The sequence below is a fragment of the Sparassis crispa genome, assembly GCF_003851025.1.
Source record: "Sparassis crispa DNA, contig_000005F, whole genome shotgun sequence".
In the NCBI taxonomy this organism is placed as follows: Eukaryota; Fungi; Basidiomycota; class Agaricomycetes; order Polyporales; family Sparassidaceae; genus Sparassis; species Sparassis crispa.
Window position 1 is genome coordinate 919,139 of NW_020939752.1, and position 21,926 is coordinate 941,064.

The window sequence follows — 21,926 nt, forward strand, 5'->3', positions numbered from 1 at the left end:
ATAAACTGCTTACTCAATGTAGGCCCGTTCGAAGTATTCCGTTGCTTATAATAACGAATGTGGGAAACTGTTCGTAATAATTATCATATAATTGCCCAAGCACTCACTCTGGAGGAACATATTCTGAACAGGATCATAGTGAAGTCCCTGCCCAAAAAGACACGGGGAGCGGCATCTTGGTAGGAAGGCCCTGTAAGTAGTTTCCAGGTCTGGAGAAGGAAGAGGGCAACATGCAGTATCCGACCATGCTGTCCCTTGCTTGTGAGGAAGTGTGAGGTAGGTATGGACCACTCCCACGGGCAGAAAGCTTCCGGCTCGACGGGGCTGTTGCAATAGCTAGGGCTGGCGATCGAGGATGGAGCTACGACCAGCAGGCTGAACAAAGACGATGAGTCCCGCGGTTCTGGCGAAGAAACACACTACAAACAAGGAGGCTTGCTCATCGCATCCAAGAGTGCGTCAAATTCATAGTCAACCATGAAGTATCCCACTGTGATATTTGATAGGCTGGTGGGTTGGGCGTGTGTGCGTGGAGGTGGGGATGTCGACGAGAACAAAACCAACGAGCCTCGGGTTCGTTGAATTAAGATATACGTCCCGTGCATCCGAGAACGCATTGAATTCACCGTCAGTCGAGTAGTTTTCCACTGCAAAATTAGATAGATTAGACCTCGAGTTTCGAGTGCAGAAGATCATGGCAACAATGGGCGGAAGTGATTTCCTTTGGAGCACAGGCAGGGATGGACCTAACATGTCGAGCATCAGGTGCAGTCATAATAAGAGTATCCTCCTGTACTTACATTCCTTTGTCATGTGGTCGCATCTTTGGTTCGTCACCTTCTTGTAAATAGAGTGAATCATTATTAGAAGTGACGATGGGGGAGGGGCGTCCAGGGCCATTGGCACGGTGAGAAGTAGTACACCACTATCTTGTACCAGTTATCACCAGGAGATCGAGCTGAGACTGCAACAAAATAGTGGCGTATACGCGTCTTCCGCGAATTTTGAACGGGCCACATCTTCAGCAGAGAAAAAATCTATCCAGGAACAACGTACAAGGAATCGTTCATCATCTTCTCGTGTCATCCCGACGTGTGGCTGTAACTTCAACTTGCCAGATTTCTCTTGCTCTGTGGCATGCGAACTTCCACGACCTGACAGGTTGTGTAAAAAAAACAGAGCATGCTGATCGCGTCTTACGCGTTAATCACCGATAAGCAACCTCTCGGAAAAGAAAATGATATGCCATCAGTCCGATGTATTGCACTATTCCTCGCGCACCGTCACTTGCCTCGGCGAGAATCGACGGAACTACATGATACAGCCATGGATAATACAACGTCTCCAGTTTAGAAAAGCCTAATGGAGGTAATATTGACTGCTAAGCTCAGACACCAGCATAAGCACAATGGTGATAGCAACAACAAAAAAGCGTGTGGACTCGGTCTTGCCTGTGAGTGTGGATGTGCAAGGCTGCGATCGATGTCACGATGCTATGCGTGCAGCTGCCGCACATGTTTCATAACACTCCCTCAGCTGGATTGCTTTTGCCCTCAGTGCACAGAGTGCTGCTATCAAGTCCCTGTAAATTATGTAGCCCCCGAAGTATCAGCACCATATCGACGCGCCCAGTGCCTCTCGCAGCCGCATCATTAGCTGGAAGTCCCGAGCATTTCCTGTCTTTCGCCTCGTCCTCAGAGTCAACTCCTCTTATCTTGGCACGCCCTTCGGGGCCCTCCGAAAGTAATTCTAGCCGCAGCGCTGGTCTCCTTCGTGCTCTACGTAATGGAGACGACAGACTAGTCGACGTCGAGCTGGGGCGCTACGACGACACTGCGCCCGGCGCATTCGACCGCATGCCCATGCGGCTGGGCCAGTACCTGGACTGGCTGGAAAGCAATGGTGGGAGCGGAGGTAAAGTTGGCGGCCAGCAGGTGTATCTCGCGCAGTGGCGAGGGACTGACGAGGTAACGTAGTAACTTCAGCTTGGAAGGAATGATCTTCATGAGTGCACGACAAAGATTCCTGCGGTCAAGCAGCTTGTGAGACCACCGCCTATCCTAGAGCCCCTGCTCTCAGGTAACCACGCAGATTTATATCAGACAAGTTTCTTCGTCGGGCCTACTGGCGCGGTAAAAAGTCTCCAAAAATTCAATTCCAAGCACAGCTTACAATATGCAACAGATCACTCCGCTACATTACGACCCCTACATGAATCTCTACCACCTGCACGCATCGTCCGATCCTCTCACACACGCGAAGCACCTCACGCTTTTGCCCCCATCAGTCTCCGAATTCGTGAGGCGTGCAGACGGACATGCGTCTCTGCGCAACACCTCGGCCATAGATCTGCAGCTGCGACCTCGCAGCGGTGGCTCAAACCTGCAATTTGACATCCTCACCGACTCGTGTCCTACGCGCTTGGTTGATGCGCTCTCCCTAACGGCGTTAAGCTGCGTGCTTCGAGAAGGCGAGACGTTGTTCATTCCGCGGGGGTGGTGGCACCGCGTGGAGAACGTTTTACTACCTGGAAGGGGCCCTTCGTCGGCGTCTGCCGGGTGGACCGCAGGGATTGGGTGGTGGTTCTTGCTGCGCCAGCCGTGAACCACCTAGCGGTTCGTGCTTCAGGCCCGCTTCATCTACACCAAGGTTTTGGTGACCATGATGTAGCCGATATCCACCAACTCTATGTCCAGAGAAGGTTAATGCGGCACGGCGTGTACGTATATCGCGTAGTTGTGTTGTCCAGTAGGTATTGTGGGGATGGCCAATCTGAGAGCTCCTTTTCGCCAGCAAAATCTAGACCGTCATATGGCGGTATTGACCAATGGACGCAGATCGACGATCACGCCCTTTCGGGTGAGAGATTATAGGCAGACGTCAGGGCAAGATAAGCATTTACCTTCGGATGCTCCATCTGCCACTGGGCCTGAGGTATGAACGTGAGACACCAGATAGAAGCAGACCTTGCAATACCATGCAATACCATTACGAAAAATAGAGGCGCTGCTTGCAAGACGTGCCAGTACTCTCTCCGCATGTCGAAGCTGCATGTTATCTGCAGGGGCGAACCGTGGTTCCAGCAGAAGCTTGATAAGTATTCCGCCTAACAGCGGTCAGCAGCTTCATCACTAGGTTTCATCCGAGGCGAAGTCACAGCGCCGATGGGCCTATCCGTGCAGGCATTTCTAGAGACCGAATTTAGCAGGAATGACTCGAATTCCAACACTCACATTTATGCTGCACCTCGAGACCACAACTCGAGGTGATTGGAGTGACTCGACTGTCCAATGCACGCCTGTGCCGTTTTCATACCGGCAAGTGCCGCATCTTGAACACTACGCGGGCCATCGAGGGAACAAGGGACCGTCGTCTGTGCATATAGCGCTGCAAGGATTGACATGGACAGCCAGCTAATTGACCGACGCGTCAAAGTAGGCCCATCGGCTAGTAGTGCATCACAACGCCATGTAGTTCACATAACAAATGTTAAAACTCCGAAAAAGGAAGATAAGAAAGGGCGCTAGAGAAGTACTGCATCGGTTGAGTGAGTGCCAGATCGAGTTGTCTGGCCATAAGGGCCATATCCAGTGCGCTCGTGCGATACACACGACCACCACCACAGCTTGCGCTCGGTATATCTTCCGCCAAGTCAGTCCTGATGTCTGTTCAGCAGTGCTGCTCTACTTTCTGAACGACTATTCCGTGCCCTGCCATGTCCAGTGACAAGTCCGACAAGGTGGCTTACAGGTTCTACACTAAGCTTATTCTCGTCGTCAATCATGCCAGGGCAACGGTTCAGCCGACAGCGCAGGCTCGGGGGGATATCTGGGTGCGTTTGATTGATGCTCAGTCGCGTTTAACACCACTGAATTCCTCGCAGTTCAATCTCGAGACTCCGGACACAGAACTCTTCAAGGAACATACTCGCATCTATCGCTCCGTTTCTTCCGCGCACTCATTACCGCCGTTCCGTCTACAAGTTCTTTTGGTTGTCCCCGAGTTGACAAACAACCAAGTACTAGTCTATCTCGCGCCTGACTCATCTCGCGTTCGCATCGACCCGACCCCCAGGTATATCCTCCTAGAGTCATGGGATATCATCTTCACGCAGAATGACTCTCAGCATCGGTATGGTGCCGATGTCGCGCTCCCTACCATGTACAAGCAAGCCATTCCGCTGTTTCGGAGTGTGTTTACTTTGCTTCGTATCCTGCCTGCGTGGAAGTTGTCCAGACGTTTACGTACCCGTGTTGGAGGCAACCGGAATGGCAATTTCAGCATCCAATTGCGCGTCCAGGGCATCGACGAAGACAGAGGCGCGGAGGGCATTTTGGGGTTTGGTAAGCCACGTTGCTCAGATTCGGATCAGTATACCTGACCATACTCCAGACACGCCTCTTGCACAGACATCTCCGCGACTATCGAAAGACTCGCATGATTTCACGCCAGTTACCCACCCAGTGGGCACTCTGTCACTGTCTGTCACGTACCTCACTTCGCCCAACTTCCAGCTGGACGAACTGGAGTCGCTCTTGTCTTCGCGGTTCCTCTCGCTGGATGAAGGACCAGATTTTACGCCGACCCTTGTCAAGAACCAGCAGCGTGACTCCCTGTCGGGTTCCCCGGGCAGTTTACCCGTCCGTATGTCTCTCCCTCGCTCCCCGCCTTCATCTGTGGCGGACCGTTTCGTCGTCCCGCCTTCGATGCATTCGCGCACCACGTCCTTGTCCGGACTATCTGGACTCGGTGGGAGTAGTCCGCGCTCGCAGAATGTTGGCCTTCTGCCAATGCGGCGGCTGTCAAATACGGGCGCTGCAGGGTCGACTTCTGCGGTGTCAGACGCGTCGTCATCGCGTCAAGGTGCGGCGTCTACGGGCTCAAGGGACGACATCCCCCCCGTGTCTGCACTCGCTGCGCGACTCAGGAAGGAAAGCCTCGGCACCGGAAGAGGCAGCGTACGTGTTTTCTGACTCGTTCTGGCGTGTGCCACGCGTCTGACTCTCATCCCTATTCAGGATTTCATACCCTCTCCGGGGCCAGTTCCGATTCGGCGTCCTATCAACCCTGTGAACCCGTTCAAGTCTTCGACGCTGTCATCTGGCTCTCCCTCTCTACACTCCCCATCACCATCGCTGCGACAACACTCGCCCTTGTCTTCCGGCGGGCCATCCTTGCCCTCTAGGCCCGCACATACATCACCAACTTCATCCCGTGCTCACGTCCCGCAGCGTTCGGGGAGTAAGGCACCACCATCGCCTGTCCCACTGCCCCGGTCGTCTCCGCCTTATGCGCCATCGAGTCTGGGTGGGCGCTCACTAACGTCTGTAGAGGGAGTTATTTTGGAGGGGTCACCGAGGCTGACGGGGAAGAGGTACTCGAGCAGTTTTGGACATCGGTATGCCGCAACGGGCGGCGTAGGCAGCGAGGGGAGCGCGGGGAGCGGTGCCAAGGAAGGCGAGCGAGTGGCGGTAAGTATCTGCACACCCACCACGTTTTCCCCGCGTGTGCTGATCATTTATCATGCGCACCCAGAGCCCCTCATTTTTGAGCACAAACACGGACGACGACGATATCTCCGCGTTCGTGCAGGACATCGACGCGCGGAAGCCGCTCGGCGGTCTGCGGGAGCAGAGCGCGTCTTCTTCGCCTGCACGCTCCCCACACAGCCCCGACATCCCGGAGGGCCCGCACGAGACCCTGCCCAGTGTCGTCCAGCGCACGCGCTCTCTCTCCTTGAACGAGCCGATGCTGACGACGGAGTCCGCGGTGGACGAGCGCCTGCGGCAGATGAACGAGACATTCATGGCGAGCTTGCAGGGGCTCGGCGGGCGACGGCGAGAGCGCGGGGACAGCATTCGCGCTCGCGGCGGCAGTACACACACACGATCGCCGGTGAACCCTGTGGACGTCGGTAGCGAGGGTGGCCCCGAGCGGGTGGGCATCAATGTGGATGCGGCGAGGGTGCCCCCGGCGTATGTGCGGCCCCGGTTTGCGTCGACGGGAAGCGCGCGCTCGGGCATGAGCGTCGCATCGGGGGAGGTGTTAGGACGGATGGATCCGGAGGTCGAGGATGATGCACAGAGCGACCCGGGGAGATGACCGCTCGTACCAGAGTGCGGCCTGGTAGCATCTCTGCGGAGTGCTGCCCAGATTATCTTCTCACCTGTAGCAGACGACCGACGCGTCAGACCGCTGTACCTTACTCGCCATTCGATGTGTGCATCGCCAACTCCTTATCCTGCGGTCGCTGCTTGTGAGTGTCGCTCAGCATTTTCCTGGATCTTGATTCTGCGGACTTGTACTTACATGTACCGGGATGTGCTCTCGCTAGTGTTCAATCTCACTTATTTTCCACATCTCCTATGTAGCAACTTATTTACGGACGGTCGGCTCGGTGTTCAGTTACTAGCTCACATATGTTTTGCATACCCCCTATAGTAGTAGATATAGCCTCGTAAGGTGTCCAGTTGCACGGTGTATCGTGCCGAGATATTGATGATATGCATTCGGTCACCAGACGGAGCGGGGGTCAGCCTGAGGAATTAGCAGGCCAAGTAAATGTGTCAACAGATGCTCTTCGGTCATTCATTCGACGTGAATACAATCAAGGCAGCAGCCTGATAAACCACATACAACGTTATCGTACACAGAAGAGAACAGTATAGGTATCAGACCGGATCAGAGAGCTATCCACGAAAGCAAGCGACAACATAATGCTGCTAAACAGGCAGCTCTGCGGCAGACAAGAGATCGTCAGCAGAGCACTCAGGTTGTGGGTGAAGTGGCAGCGCACATTTTCTTCCGCCGGGAGTGAACTCCGCGAGGAATTGGATCATGCTGGCCGTCTCTTCGCCGACGGGGCGGATCCATTCGGCGGGGAGCGAGAAGCCGTACTGTGTGCTCGCGGTGAGCATATTGCATTGCAAACATGGAAGCAGTGGAGAACCCACAGTCCCTGTGTCCCTGAGATGCACGGCGTAGGAGTACGGGACGCCTGCTTTTGCGTACGTCCAATCGACGACGTTCCCAGGTGCCCTGTGGCCAAAACATTAAAGACTGATCCCTGGAAGGGTGGATGAACAGGGCGCACTTGTACAGCATAGAGCAAAGGCCGCCGGTCTAGGTAGGTATATGTCTTCAGCGCAACGATGCCCTATCTCTATGGAGTGGACATACGGTGAACGTGGTGCCATGCACCAGCTTAATCGCCCTTGTGGCGCCAAGAGCCGCCTCGCTCAGGTTCTCCGCATCCTTCGGCATCTTTTTGCATGAGTATGAGAACGGCGCGGACACTGGCCATAACCCCATCCTGCATCAGCGAGAGCCGCACCAGGGGAGTTCCGTCAACACTGGACGACGTACACATCTGTCCATAGCTCCTGAGATCGATATACACTTGCAGTGCAGGGAGGGTCGTAATGTAGTTCGCGATGTTGTTAACCTCTGGTGACTGGAAGGGTCTGTGACCGGGATACCACTGTGTGCACGGGTCGATGCCGCCGCGAGAGTTGGAGGTGGAAGGGTCCGCCGCCTTCAGTCGCGGAAACCGTGCCGTCGGCTTCCACTTGTGACCCTATAGAGGAGCGACATATAAAAGAAGCGCAAAAGTCAATACGACGAAAACAAGGATTTCGCGTGATCAGAGAGGCGTGGTGGAGCACATACCCAGTTTCTAAGAAATCACCTAGTGAGTGCAGATAGTAATACGTCGAGCGGAATGCCTTGCCTGTTCATGTCCAACCCTACACATTTCTCGTTAGGCCCCAGTATCTGGCGATTCTTGTACCTGGTCAAGGATGTACACGTTAGATGTATAAGATTTAGGAGAGATAAGTAATATAATATTCGGAATGACCGGACTCACCAAAGACGATCGTGCTCCCATGTGTACGCGTACCCATCGGGGTTGGGAAGAGGAATGATATAGAACTCCTATTGGCATTGCATCGGTTCAGAGCACAAAAACACAACGACATCCAGGGTACATGGATGAATGTAGAAGACACACGAGAGGGCGGCCGTACGGCGCTCTGGTTCAAATCAGCACGAGGTTTGAATTCTCACATGGTCATCAAGAAGAGAAGACATGGCGTATGGTTCGGCAGCACTGGCAACGAGTGCATGGGCAAGGTACAGCGCTGTGGACGTGGCGACCCACTGCGAACCGAAGTCGTGCATTGGGCGATCTAGCTTAGTACATCTTCTCAGTGGGAAAATCTAGAGAACACGAACCTCCCGTGCGTGTTGCGCACCTGTGACCACGATCCCAGTCTTGGCCTTACCCTGGGCCGACGATCCGCTTTTTTGACTGAGCGTGTCCCGAGAAATCTTGATAGCAAACATCTCTCGACCCTCTGCCGAATGTCCCAAGTTGGCTAGTTGCACAAGATGCGGGTTCAGCGTTGCTAGCTCTTCCATAAAGTTCTCCACTTCATACAAAGGATGATACGACGCATGAAAGGTTGTATTAGAGAGAGAAGAGAGGTTCCACGACGGAGCAGAGGTTGGATAAGGCGTTGCAGACAAGAGAGACCTGTCGATTATTCGTGTGGACTCTGAAAGATTAGCAGCTTTGAGCTGCGACTCATGGTAATTCCTGATAGTGGAGAAGTAGACATCAACGTGGGACGGGCTAACATGCCATACATCCGCATTTGCTGTCTGAATGCGCGATAAACCATGATCAGTATCCACTATTCAGAGGAGTGCCAACGCCGACCTCTGCCGCATCAAGTATGTCTTCCACAGTCCAGCCTCGCGCAGGTTGAGCAACGAAAGAACTCAAGACGCCTTCCTCCGCAAGCGGTTCGGCATCGAGTACCGTTTGACCTTCAGAAACCAGATAGAGTGCACGGACATGGATGGCGAACAGTAAAAGGAATGTAAAGAGCCACAACCAGAGCATCCTGAGACAGATGATTTCAGCGGTGATCCCGGCGTCAACTTCGATAAACGTTTGTGAGCTTGGGGAGAACATACTTTGCTGACAAATCAAGCCGTCGGCGAGACGATCAAAAGATCTGAATCGGGGATACTAACGCTGTCATCCTGGCAATATCTTCTCAACTCTCCGTCTGATTAGGTCTGAGGCTTCCATCCACAAAAATCGAAGGATGATCGACCTTCAGGGACCACGGATAATACAGGAAGAGTGAAGTGAAAAACTCAAGAAATGAAGATCGGGAATAATTTAGACGGCGTTAACTGCACTCTCATGCTTCCGTCTCCACTGCTCAAACCCTTCAAACTGGACCTCGCCGCACAATCTCGTCGTGATCCTGCGCAGTTCGTGAAGGTTCTACCAATGACTAAGTGAGAACGATGAGGGCGCATGCACAACTGCCGACTTACCCCAAGCAGTTGGAAGACAGAGACTATCGCGGTCGCGTAATATATATACTCGTAGCTTGTGATAGACTGTAGACGTTCTGCGGCTTTCACATCTTCGTTGTCGAAAGTCGGGTGCGACATGTCTCCATGGTAGTGTACTCGATCGAGGAGATTTTGGTACTGAGCTTGATGCAGTGGCTCTCCAGTGCGAAGCGACTGTGACACCAGCATGAAAGTGGACAGCACGTCACTGATCTAAAGGTATGAAGAGACATGTCATTACTAGTTTGCCATGCGCGAGTGATACGAATACACACAAAATATGGGTTGACGACCTTCGTCGTGTGCAAGAATGCTATTCTGGTCTTGTCATCTAGCTCATAGAGCGCGCCGCCAAGCTGGAGAATCATCAGCGACGAATAAGGCCATGAGAGCTGCACTGATTGCTCACCAAAGCGAGATTGGCGACCATGTCTGACTGCACATCGGCCAAATTCATATAGTCGTCGAAAGGCCACTTGCCACGTGTGGTTCCCTCCCATTTGGCTATAGCAGTCTGTGCCCTCAACGCTCTGACTTGGTCGGCCGCACTGAGGAATTTCTCGCGAAACACGGGTAACCAATCTGATTTACTCGTGCCTGCGAGACCATTCTCCTCGCCTTCGCTCATCTCCGCGTCACGGATCCACGCCGACATGAGATGACCGTAAATGTAGGAGAGCCCCGAAATGGTGGAAGCATTGCGCAACCGGACCGCAACGCGACCTGAGGTCGGCGGGAACATCATCACGATGAACGACGCAACACAACCTATGCGTGACCTTCTGGTCAATACCGGTAGCACAAGGAGCGAGATTGCGCACCAATCATGACTAATACCCATCTCCGCCAGGCAATAGACCATCCAATACCGGCGTTGCCAAAGACGAGCAAGTGCCCATCGATCCAAGAGTATCCGACGACCAGAACCCATGTTGCCTGCAGCTTGTGAGATATCATGCCCGTAAACCAGTGAGATCACTCACTCCGGCTAACATGACCGCAGGAAGATAGTGAGGAGGGGCAAAGATTCTGAAGAATACAAGAGGCACGAGGAAGACGGCGACACTCGCAGCCATGCCGTACGGGCTTCCGTTTCCATCAGCGGATCCTTCAGAGAATACGCCGTTCAATGGAAAGCTCTGATTGCAGCCGCGAGAAGTATACGATACCGATGTACCAGTTCAACAAGCCGTAAACTGCTCCTATGAAAGTTCCAAGGAGACGCATCGCGTAGCTGGAGCGATCCATCGTTCGTTTCAGCACTGCGATAGAACCATGCCAGGATGCAATACTGACTTGAACATCTGATCCGAAGCATAGATGCTCAAAGTCGTTTGTGCCATGATCAATGCCCTGAATGGACGTTAGCTTAGGCAACCGACTAACAAACGCACGATAGACATACCATATGCCCTTCTGAACGTAGTAGAAATCTGATGCGAAGAATATTGAGAAACAAGGGTCCGGAAGGTCATTGTACAAGTGGACGCACGTGCACTCGATTTGAACACAGCTGGAAGCCACAGCGCGATAGTCACAACGACGTACTTGAAAACGAACTGGTAAAGTGCTAATGTGAGAAACGGCAATTATGCACTTTAAAGAGGTGTGTGATGTACCCTGGCCTCAGCAGTCTTGGCCCACTGGTAGGCTGTATGAATGAAATTCGCAAATCGCTGGACGATGTTCTTTGGGGGAAGACTGTCAGGATCGAGTTCTGCAAGAAACCATCGACACTAATTCCTAAGCGGTACGGTCCACTCAAAACTTACTATAAGACCAATCCTCTTTCTGACGCGAATCTTCCTCCTCCGGTGGGTTCTCTTCCATACCCATAGCCTGGTCAACGGCATCGCGCTTTGAGGTGAGGATCTTGGCGATAGCACGAAGACCCTTGGGCATCCATAGATGGTTTCTCTGCCGTTTGCGTGCCGTTGCCGCGACAGCCTCCACCAAAGAAAGGATCGCGTTGGCCACCACCATGAGGTTCGCGGCAAAGACGTACATGATGTACAACGATCGTAGGGGCACATCCTCCCGCGGACTGGTCTTCTGCAGCATGGGCTGGAACGGCTCGACTAGAAGTGAACGCTTCGTCTCTTTAAATTCGCCGATCGCGTATCTCAGGTGCTCGCACGACTCTTCGAGCTCGCGCAACTTATCGGCCGCGTCTGCGACATTGTCTCGTGCGTACCGTTTCGTGTTCACGCACTCGACGAGGGACTGAAGTGCTGTGAGGCTGTCTGCGCACCCTTCTCGGAGTTCCGCTGTGGCGTTTTTCAGTACAGGAAGTACATCCGAGAGCCCGACGCCGTGTTCTGCCTCTGCGGAACGAAAGCGCTCCTGCATCTGTCGGAGGAGCGGGGTGTCGCCCACGCCGCCCGAGCCGCCTGCACCACCAGAAGACTCTGACACCGACCCGTCCAGCGAGACTTTCTCTGAAGGTGACGCCATTGGATGGCCCACCATCTTCGCGAAGGAGCTCAGGGCCGCTATGTCCGCGAACGCCTCAGTAACAGGAGATCAAAACAAAACGAACAACGCACATAATCTGCTGACCATCATCATCATGGGCTTGTCCAGCGCCTTAATGTCGTCTCCATTCCACTTACCCCAACTGATCTCGGAGTTGATGAACTTCAGCTGCGCTGACACTGGGACACTGCATTGTCAGTACAGAAAATTTGCGAAAAGCACACGAAAACACGCACACTGCTGGAACATGGCAATCATGCCGTCCCTCGCAGTGATGTTCTTCGATGATAAAGCAGACGCGGCGGCAGGGTTCGCAGGCACGCCATTCAACACCTCGTCTTGCATCTGGATGATGCTCTTCATTTTGCCCAGCAGCACCGAAGTAGACGAGAGGTGCGCGTGATTCAATGTCTCTGGGAACAGCAACACGATCACGACCAAGCCCGTCGCAACGTAGCACGCTAGAGAGGTCAGCATCGAATTCAAGATCGTGTACTGCGCGAACGGGAAGAGCGGTCCGAAGCTCTGCAGCGCACCCGGCGTAAGACGCACACTTCGGTAAATAGTTTCTGATCCGAGCACTCACGCAGTAAATGTCCATGGCGATCGACGCGAAAATGCTCATGAGGATCAATTTGGGTACGTAGACGCGGAGGAGGGCAAACAGGAAGGAGGAGAAACCGAGGAAGCACCCGAACACGATGGATGAGCTGGGAGAACCAATTGTAAGCTAAAATCGACGGCAGTCGCCCAGAAACCCACCGTGTATCGAGGAAAATACCTTCGAAAATGCTGGCTTGGAACATAGCGTCTGGATTAGCCAATCCGGCGACACTGTCAACTGTGTCAGGTGCGAGTATAGGCATCTATGGTTGAACACAAACCTTTGCTCCTCCGTCTGCAGTGTCTGCTTGAGCAAAAGCTGATTACGCGAAGCAAGAGCGGCGCGCATGGCTGCAGCACCAAAACCCCATCCGAGCAGTACGCCGATTACCAACGTGGATAACGACTTGGTCCCACTCAACAGACGGATCACTTTCCGAGATCGACGGGGGCACTCACAAAGACAAATATCTGGATCGGCATGTTCGCAGGTATGAATACGCTACCTAGCAGGGCAAAAAATGCGCTGCACTCGAGAGTCAGAGGGTCGCGCGGTGAGCTCAAGTAGCACCTAGGCCTACGTGTTGCCCAGGGTTCTGAGCGATTTATCGGGAAGTAATATTACAAAACAGACCCAAGATGCAAGCCAGCATCGCGCCAATGTCTTCAAAGATCTCCGCGACCGCAGATTCGACGAAATCCAAGGCGGCAGCATGTCCCAACGCGAAGATGAGCTGGGGGGATTCGAACGAGCAAACGCGCCGGCTGCAGCTTCCTTCTCATCCACGGGCGCCGTGTGTCGCCCAGAACTATCAGACGGGAGTGATAAAGACATGTTCCAAGCAAACAAAATGGAAGCCGTCCGCGTCAAGTACTTACTCTCCAAGACACGACCACATCACGTGGCTCAGACGTCATGCCCCTTCAGCGCGCCGGTGACTGGATGCCTTCCCGTAGCCGTTTAGAAACGTTCTAAACTAAATTTCGTCTCTAAATCTGGCCGGCACGTCGGCAAATTGATCTCCGCATACCGTGAGAGCAAGGTGAGCTCTTTGTAAACCTTATATCTGGAAGGGGGGGTCGACCCCCCCTTCCAGATTCTAAACGTCTCTCTAAACGATGATTTCGATCTCCGCCCACTCGCAATGCCCATCTTTGCCTATATTTGGTGCTGCATATTGCTTACATCATGCTGCCGCTCGTCCTCCGACCCTCTAGAACTTGGTTTGATCATCATCATGTTGCGACGCTACGGTTTCACAAATCCTGCTGTTCCGACACAGTGGGGTGTTTCGCAGTCCGCTTTGTGATTTAGAAGTGCTCCAAATCCTACGGGAAGGCATCCACTCATTGACCTTGGTTGAGCCATGTATATCCTCAGCTTGTGCGCCGCAACTTGCACTTCTGGAACAGGTAATTGGTGTGCACACGATCCAAATTCCTGACGAGTCTTCGCCTACGTTCTTGTACATAATTTTCAACGCATTGTCTTTACAGCCCGAACCTATTAGCGCAACGAATAGTACGGAAAATCTCGCAACGTGGGGGCTTATGCTGTGGCTGCAACTCATCTCTGAGAAAGTGACATTCTTATTTCACGAGGAGATTGTTCGTCGGCACTTCGATCCGACCTCCTCTGAACCTGACTTCCTGCTGTCGGTTCTGCGACGTCACGGCAGGTATAAAGAGGTCGATGTTGCGGATTCCTTCGTTTGTGACCCCAGGGTAGGTATCGATCGTACCGTCCAAGGACGTGGTCAGTATTGTCTACCCTGATCCTATCTGAGAATGCTAAGGTAGATGCAGTAACCCGAAATCCGAATTTCCCCCCGAAATCGCTGGAGGGAATGTTTCCGAGCCAGATTTTGCATTGCTCCTGCATCCTATTAGACCATCGGGATGGTCGAGCGTACAAAGAGACTCCTTGCTTCGTATCAGCCTAGTCCATCCTGCAGTTGTAATTGGCATCAAGGGCCCAGCACGATGGCAAAGCAGCACTGACCCTCGGTCAGACAGACCGGCCAACTTGCAAGAACTGCTGAATGATCTAGCACTCTCGGTACACCCCAGCTTGAGCGCTCACCTCTAGAACTGGTACCTCCGCTGCGAACAAGAACACCCGAGAGACAACGGCTCGGAGCCCCTGGAGGACGCGTTCCGCCGCGTGCCCGACTAGATGATACTATTCGGCGTGATGTACGACGCCGGCAGCATCCGTCTCGTCGCCCATATGCCCTTCGTAGACAGCGCTAGCGACGGCTCTGATCAGTGGTCCTACCTCTCCTGCGTTGTCGACACATTGCCCTTCAACCCTCTGCCGCTGGATTTGACCCCGCCAGATCTCCAGGCCTGGTGCGCAGGGAGGTTCAAGGTGGCTTTGGCACTTCTCTCCCTCTGGGACGGTATCACCTGGCCCGCCGCCATTGCGCTGTCCGAAGCAATGCACGAGTCCGAATACTTGGAGCCCACTGCTCCGCCTTCTGACCGCTTATCCGTGGATTTTTCAGATCATCTTTTCGATTACGAAGACTCTAATGACTCTAATGAGTCTCCGACAACGTCTGGGGACCAGGAATTCCAAAAGCTGGAGATGGAAGAGCTAGAGAAGAAGACGGAGAAATGTCGTCCAGTGGTGGAACGGTGGGTTGTGAATGTTGACGCCGCCTCCGCTGATGGCACAACAGATACGCGATAAAACTGTACATTTGTGCATTAAAAAACATCGAGACTACGGGGAGATACATTTGCACATCTAATACTTGGTATTGCAGTGTACTCTGATATTTAAAGCAGGATTCGTACGTACCAAATGATTCTTTCTCATCGCTCCTTCCAGCAAGTCAAGCCGCTTAAGCGGCAATCTTCTTGCGCAGGAGCTCCTTGAGCGTCTCACCATCCTCGGCGAACTTCTTGATGCCCTCGTGCAGCTTGTCGAAAGCCATTGAGTCCTGGAGAAGTACCCAGCGGAACTCGGGCTCGTTGTCGACGTACGAGACCTTGGGCAAGGCCTGAGCTTTCGCGGCTGAGGTACGAGAAGAATCACTGTCGGCAGGCACTCTATCAACGAAAAGATGAGATTACGCACCAGCGTGGGCATCAAGCTTCTTGGGGACGGGGGTGGTCTCATTCTTGAGCTGCTCGAGCAGGGCGGGCGCGATAGTCAAGAAGTCAACACCAGCCAGCTCTTTGATCTCGCCAATCTGGAGTGACATCATAGTTGGTATCGATGCAATACCGCACTACGATCAAAACGCACGTTACGGAAGGAAGCACCCATAACAATCGTCTTGTAGCCGTGCTGCTTGTAATAGTTGAAAATCTTCCGCACCGACTGGACACCAGGATCCTGAGCGCCCTCGTAGGAAGGGCCGGGCTTGTTCTTCTTGTGCCAGTCAAGGATCTGGGGAAAAAATGAGTTTGCCAGACCTGATATGACACAACTAGCACTTACACGGCCGACAAACGGTGAGATGAGAGTGACACCAGCCTCCGCACAGGCAACAGCCTGACCGAAACCGAAGAGTAGCGTCAGGTTGCAGTGAATGCCGTCGTCGCGCTCGAGCTCGCGGGCAGCCTGGATGCCTTCCCAGGTGGAGGCGATCTTGATCAAGACGCGCTCCTTTGAGATGCCGACGGACTTATAGAGTGCGATAAGTTCCTTGGCCTTGGCCTTGGTGCCCTCCTTGTCGAAGGAGAGGCGCGCATCGACCTCGGTTGAAACACGGCCGGGAATAATGGCCAGGATCTCCTTGCCGAATTCAACCAGCTATAACGAGCACGTTGAATGCGCTGTAAGGATCAATTTCGATCAACTCACGAGTCTGTCCATTGCCACGGCGGCCTGCCGCTCGACATTACCGCCCTTGCTCTTGCCGTACTTGACGGCGTTGTCAATTAGACGAGCGTATCCGGGCTTGCTTGTAGCCGCGAGGATGAGCGATGGGTTCGTCGTGGCATCCTGCGGCTTGTAGACGTCAATGCCTACGAATACCGATCTTTAGATGAATATCTCCGATGATCAGCACGCGATGTGCCCACTCTCGAAGTCACCGGAGTCGGAGACGACGACGGTGCCGGTTTGTTTGAGGTAGTCGAGGGACGTGGTCATTTTTTCGGAGAAGATGGTGGTGGTTTAGGAAGAAGAGACCTGTACGCTGAAGAAGAGGGGCTGCTGAGTGATATCGTCGTCATCGGCCCGTGCGACCTTTGGGCTAATGTCCTTGCGCTCTTGGGGAACTCGCTCCCACCTCGCTCCCACCATCGATGGACCGTGCATGTCCTCTGTCAATTCATCTCACACATCCTCCTCGCCCGTGGTCGCAATCACTTTCTTACTCACTCTTTCACCGTTGCTTTCTCATGTTCCGACCCCGTTGATATCCGTGCACGTGCATTGGCTGAGGAGGTGAGTCTGGAAAACGCGCCGAGATTCCCATGAAATTGCCAGAACTTCCAAGCTTGGGCTTTGGTGGTCGGGATGATGGATCGTTGGACGTGAACCGGATGCATGCGGAACTTTATCGAGTGTATACAACGCTTTCGACAGATAATCGTTGGTCGGCCGATGAGTCGGGAGGAACTTTCTCTACTCGTCAAATTAAGTATCAGCAGCTGATTATAAGTAGGTAAGGGCTTATATGTGGTGTCTACCGCGCAGCAGAGCGAGACCAGAACTTGCAAAGAACGTGCGTAAAAGATTTTACTCCGGGTGGACTCCCAAACATAGTGACAGGCACTCTGGACTGTGTAGATGCCCGTTACGGGGCTCACACCAATTGCTTCGATATCTACAGAAGAATTCCAAAGCCTCGACCGTACCTCTAGATCTGTATGCATGCTTCTCTCCAAGCTATCATTTTTGTGGTTGAAATTCGCGCACGAAGGACTCGGCAAGTGACTCCCATTGGCCAGCAGATACTAAACGATCATGAGTTGAGAAAGTCGTGAAACCAGGAGAATGCATCCTACCAATAGCAAGGTTCATCCTGTGTTCGTTGGGTAGATAGTTTAGGATCGTGGGTGCTGGCTGAAATGAATGCATGTATGTTGTCTGAGTTACCCAAGAATAAACACCGATGTACGAACCTCGCTGCAATGATCATGCACCCGCAATGGCACACGTTCAAATTATCCAACGAGATAATGTCGTTGCGTGCTTGACCTCGGAAATCCAGAAATTCATTGTGACGAGCGGCTATTCGAACTTTGTAACCCGTTCAAGCCAAGGGATGCGTGTATCCGAGATCGAGCGGGCCTCCAGGACCAGATCGAATTTGCCACGGCGTTCACCAACTACTATCACAGAATGCTTGTAATGAGTGTCAGGGAAAGTAGCGTGTGGGGAATGATTTCATCGTAGCCCAATAATAATCAGCCGAATTCTAACGGTGAATATTCCGGACCTCCCGCTTTCAATCAGCCTTATCGTCCACAATACTCAGAGTTGATTCACCGTAAGCAAGTCTTTAATAGACAGCAGACCCTGTGGAAATTGCAGTAATGCGTCTGCATATTCTTCGGTATCAGCAGCTTATTCTACCGCACAGTGGAAATTTATAGCTCACACATATAGGCACACCTCCGTACGCGACGACCACATGCTCTCTCAGCCACGCATCCTGCGGAGTCTTCAAGGGGATTTGGATAAACGCCTGGGGCCCCGCCTCCCGATCCTCTTGTTTCACTTGAGCGCAGGTCCAGATAGCCGCTCGAGGGGTTGAGGCTTCAGCGGCCCTGCGCTACGACAGCGGAGCAATTCTGGGCAGAACTGATGCGCCCACATTAAGGTGTTGCGGGACGTCAACAAACTAGACACTGGCCGCTCGTGAAACGCCTTTGCAACCGCCCACCGGAACCTTGACGTGAAGCGCACGACGTCCGATACGCCGCCCACGACGCTGAAAGCATCTCAGGCCACCAGAGTGCGTGGGCAGCGAGGCTCTCTCCACTACGCGGCATTTCTGGATATCATCGCCGGGGTGCACACGACCTCAAAACGACGTGATGTGAGGCTGAGGACGTGCGTAGAGGCGAGTGTGTGGCCACCGTCAAAGGAGCGCGGCCGGGAAGTGGAGGGGTTGAGCGTAGCGGTGCCTCTGCATTGACTATAGCAACACACATTCCTGCGTAACATTTCCCCCCTTCTCAGGCATAATGTTGTTGGGTGAGTTGCCCGACTTCCAGCACCTATCTCAAGCGCGACTATTATTCCGACGAGTGACATGGCGGCGGCATAAATTACAGCATCTTGAGCTCCTGCACGCGGCCGATGCTGTCAATGTACAATAGAGCACGGGAAGAAAGTGCTATTTACCTTGCTCGCAGTCGCAAGCGGGGCTTCCAACAAGCTGGCCTAGGACATTTGCGGTATCCGCCCAGGTCGCGACCAGAAGTTGTGCCGTGGGGGAACAGGTAGTCATTTCAAAGAAAGACGATTTCAAGCAAAGTGGATGGCGGTCGCAAGTGGGACACTGGAGGACAAAGGCAATTCAACTATGCTCCTCGCTCGATTGAGGCTGCGTCGTAGGCGATGGGCCGGCCCCCTATGCACCCCGGCTAATTTTTTTGACACGTTCCCGTGTCCTCCGTTAGCATCCCGCTGTTGCGGGATGAGACGCTGAGACTGCTATCAAGAGGCGATACATCTGTTGGGTCAAAGTTTGGACGGAGTATGCAGTAGCAGACGGTGCATAGGCTGTTAAAGGCATAATTCGTAGGTAAGAGACAAGGTGTGCAGCCAGCGGTTCCGCATCGCGTCCAGCTCCCGGGGAGTTTGGGCTACAGTCGGATCTCACCGCTAGCGCATGAGATGGAAATCAACACAGGCGCTGGATATAGTCATCCTCGACGTTCCAATCAATAAAAAAAGAAGAGCAGGTGGGCGCTGCGCGCCTACCAGGATACTGGCCAGCCATACTCCCCCAGAACAGCGCCGATGAGGTAAAAATATCATGCATGCACAGGGGCACCATTGCGGGAAAATTGCCCATTTCGATCTTTATCTTGGGAGTTCATGGAGCTCCATAGTGGCTGTTGACGAGAGTAGTGCGAACCGACGGAATTGCAATTGGGAGGTCGCATGGCATAGTGCGCCACATCAAAAATTTGGGGCTCACTAGCACTGACATCACCAGAGCCCGAAATTTGTATCTTTTTAATTTGTAATGGCTGAATTCTGGATAGAACTGACCGCTCGACGATGCGACATACTGCCGGTGTCCATCAAATGACGAGTGGGGGCACCTGATTCGAATTCCTACATAGAATTCCTCGGATCTGCGAAGTGATGTGCAGGGAGGAATGGGAATCGTATTCAAGAAGGATTAAGCCTCGCCTCTGTGACTCACATAGACTGCAACCAACGTCACTGCAATAGCTCCTCGATGACTGTCCTTGAGGCATAACGGCCCCGCAGAAGCATATGCTTCGGCAAGACATGGTAGGACACCTGATATGGTCTTTGCAGATATTGGACATGGATGTGGTACAGTACTGGTACTGGATCTGGCCCCAGTACAGTCTTTGCTGGCCCGGTGTTTTCGTCTAATTTGAATTCTTTGTTTGAGAATAATCAACGATCCAGTCCAATTACACTGCCTCCGGTAAGCTAATAAGGTGAGAATGTAGTATCACAGATTCTGACATGCGTACCCGTCTTCACATGTCAGAATTGGTGACCCTGACACCCTGACTCACGCATCTAACGGTCTCCATCGTATTCAGATAGCAAAGAGAGGGCTTTCATTCGTGCGCATCATTGTACGCAGAGCGTCTTACGATTCGGAAGACCAACGGAAGACAGCCCGAGCTTATCACTTTTGCGGTTGAGTGCCAGAGGTGGCGATGCGGCCATGTTGAACTACTTCACATATCCATATTTGGAAACACGTGTCACGGACGTAAGAAGTTGAAGGCCGTGCGGAGCTCAATAGAACGCATTGACGCTCGAATTTGTGAACTACATCCTGCTAAAGCCTAGTCGCTCCATTGGTTACAGGATGTGTCGTTATTGAATGGCCACAGAATTTTAGTAAAGCCATGGAAACACCGTGACGGTTCGACCGAAACTCTGCACCGTCAATTATCCAGCCGCGTTGAGGCTGTATGGGGGTGGCTGTTCTGCTGTTCAATACTCCCAATGACTCAAGGAGGTATTCGGATTCTAGATTCAACGCGCTTGCAGACCAATTATCTGTTCAGAAATCGCCGGATCCCTGCTCTGACGTCTCGCACCGGGCTGTCCTAGGGATCTGCCTATCTCGTCAACATCTCCGGTGGTTTCTGACTGTGCGGCAGAGAGCTAGGTGATTCCGTAACAATCCCATCATTTCGACCGCCTGCTTGGGCACATGCGGTCGTTATAAGTGTCTTATTCGGTTTATGTACCGTCACCGCGATCCCCAGATTTATTTAGGGCCACGACTGGCTTTCCTCGAACCGTGAGATGTCCCAGCCTATGATTACCTTGTACGATGTTCCTTCTACTATTCCACAGCCATGGGCTCCAAATATTTGGCGGATTCGGTGAGTATAATCTTTACAGTCCAATGCTTCCCGGTGCTCACCCTTCCTCTTCAGCTTCATTTTGAATTATAAACGGCTGCACTATCGCACGACTTGGATCGATTTTTCCGATGTCGAAGCCACATTGCGCTCTATAGGCGCACCCCCAACGTCGCTGCGACGTGACGGCAGACCAGTATACATTCTTCCTGTCATCGTAGACCCTCTGCGATCTGTGACATCCCCTGTCGTTTTGTCCAATGCCACCACCATCGCAGAATATCTCGAAACGACCTATCCTGCGCGTCCCATTTTCCCCGAGGGTTCACGCGCTGTGCAGAGCCTTTTCGTTCACCATCTTCAAGAAATTTTTGTGAAGCCCTTGCTCCCTATATTCGTGCCTCTGACACACCAGACATTGCCTGAGCGCAGTCAGGCGCATTTTCGCGGCAATGCGGGTCCCGCGCCGCCCCTGCCTGTGCAATTGTCTCCCTCACAGAAGGAACAAGCGTGGAGAGCGGTCAAGGAGCAGTTTGACTTCCTTGCCAGCATTCTCGAGAGAAATTCACCGCCGGACGGTAATGGCATCGTAGTCATGGGGCACGATATTAGCTACGCAGATTTTGCCTTATGTTCTGTACTGTGAGTATCGTCAGCTTCGTTTTCAATGGCCCACCGTCATAACAAAATCATTGCAGAATTTGGATTGAACGTGTGTCTCCTCACGACGGGTGGGCTAGAATTCGCCAGTGGAACGGCGATAGGTGGGTCAGGCTGTATGCCACCTGCTCACAGTATATGGACGTGTTCTGAAGTGAGGCCATCTCCTACTCAGTGTAGCCATAAAATCATCTAGTCTCGTTACATTATATCTCCCCAGTCGGTCACTCGTTATCATAAATGCCTACGTTATGTCCTGCAATGCAGGCTTGCACCTTACTCGATTAAGGGAACGAGAGTGCCATTTACCC

The 21,926-nt window shown here is 52.9% G+C and overlaps 6 protein-coding genes across 6 annotated transcripts; 4 read left to right on the top strand and 2 right to left on the bottom strand.

Annotated features, from left to right (window-relative positions):
- Window positions 1-1,514: 1,514 nt before the first annotated feature.
- On the top strand, window positions 1,515-2,604 carry SCP_0603350 (hypothetical protein; the record flags this gene model as incomplete). Its single annotated transcript, XM_027759468.1, has 3 exons — window positions 1,515-1,967; window positions 2,022-2,132; window positions 2,185-2,604. The coding sequence occupies 3 exons, from the start codon at window positions 1,515-1,517 to the stop codon at window positions 2,602-2,604; spliced, it is 984 nt and encodes a 327-aa protein (XP_027615269.1).
- A 1,111-nt stretch (window positions 2,605-3,715) lies between these two features.
- Window positions 3,716-6,102, top strand: SCP_0603360 (hypothetical protein; the record flags this gene model as incomplete). Its single annotated transcript, XM_027759469.1, has 5 exons — window positions 3,716-3,832; window positions 3,884-4,343; window positions 4,393-4,958; window positions 5,019-5,471; window positions 5,536-6,102. 5 exons carry the CDS (start codon window positions 3,716-3,718, stop codon window positions 6,100-6,102), a joined length of 2,163 nt encoding a protein of 720 aa, XP_027615270.1.
- A 3,091-nt stretch (window positions 6,103-9,193) lies between these two features.
- Window positions 9,194-13,288, bottom strand: SCP_0603370 (hypothetical protein; the record flags this gene model as incomplete). The annotated part of the gene is made up of 19 exons (XM_027759470.1): window positions 9,194-9,301; window positions 9,355-9,588; window positions 9,651-9,731; window positions 9,785-10,143; window positions 10,197-10,311; window positions 10,359-10,483; window positions 10,545-10,609; window positions 10,672-10,728; window positions 10,781-10,808; window positions 10,868-10,934; window positions 10,995-11,092; window positions 11,148-11,867; window positions 11,922-12,029; window positions 12,087-12,375; window positions 12,437-12,560; window positions 12,613-12,684; window positions 12,735-12,859; window positions 12,913-12,979; window positions 13,035-13,288. The coding sequence occupies 19 exons, from the start codon at window positions 13,286-13,288 to the stop codon at window positions 9,194-9,196; spliced, it is 3,096 nt and encodes a 1,031-aa protein (XP_027615271.1).
- Window positions 13,289-14,629: 1,341 nt separating this feature from the next.
- Window positions 14,630-15,148, top strand: SCP_0603380 (hypothetical protein; the record flags this gene model as incomplete). The annotated part of the gene is made up of 1 exon (XM_027759471.1): window positions 14,630-15,148. One exon carries the CDS (start codon window positions 14,630-14,632, stop codon window positions 15,146-15,148), a length of 519 nt encoding a protein of 172 aa, XP_027615272.1.
- Window positions 15,149-15,302: 154 nt separating this feature from the next.
- SCP_0603390 (Transaldolase) lies at window positions 15,303-16,561 on the bottom strand (the record flags this gene model as incomplete). The annotated part of the gene is made up of 6 exons (XM_027759472.1): window positions 15,303-15,475; window positions 15,539-15,653; window positions 15,710-15,853; window positions 15,905-16,219; window positions 16,271-16,434; window positions 16,492-16,561. The coding sequence occupies 6 exons, from the start codon at window positions 16,559-16,561 to the stop codon at window positions 15,303-15,305; spliced, it is 981 nt and encodes a 326-aa protein (XP_027615273.1).
- Window positions 16,562-20,908: 4,347 nt separating this feature from the next.
- SCP_0603400 (hypothetical protein) lies at window positions 20,909-21,768 on the top strand (the record flags this gene model as incomplete). The annotated part of the gene is made up of 3 exons (XM_027759473.1): window positions 20,909-20,976; window positions 21,031-21,597; window positions 21,654-21,768. 3 exons carry the CDS (start codon window positions 20,909-20,911, stop codon window positions 21,766-21,768), a joined length of 750 nt encoding a protein of 249 aa, XP_027615274.1.
- Window positions 21,769-21,926: the final 158 nt, after the last annotated feature.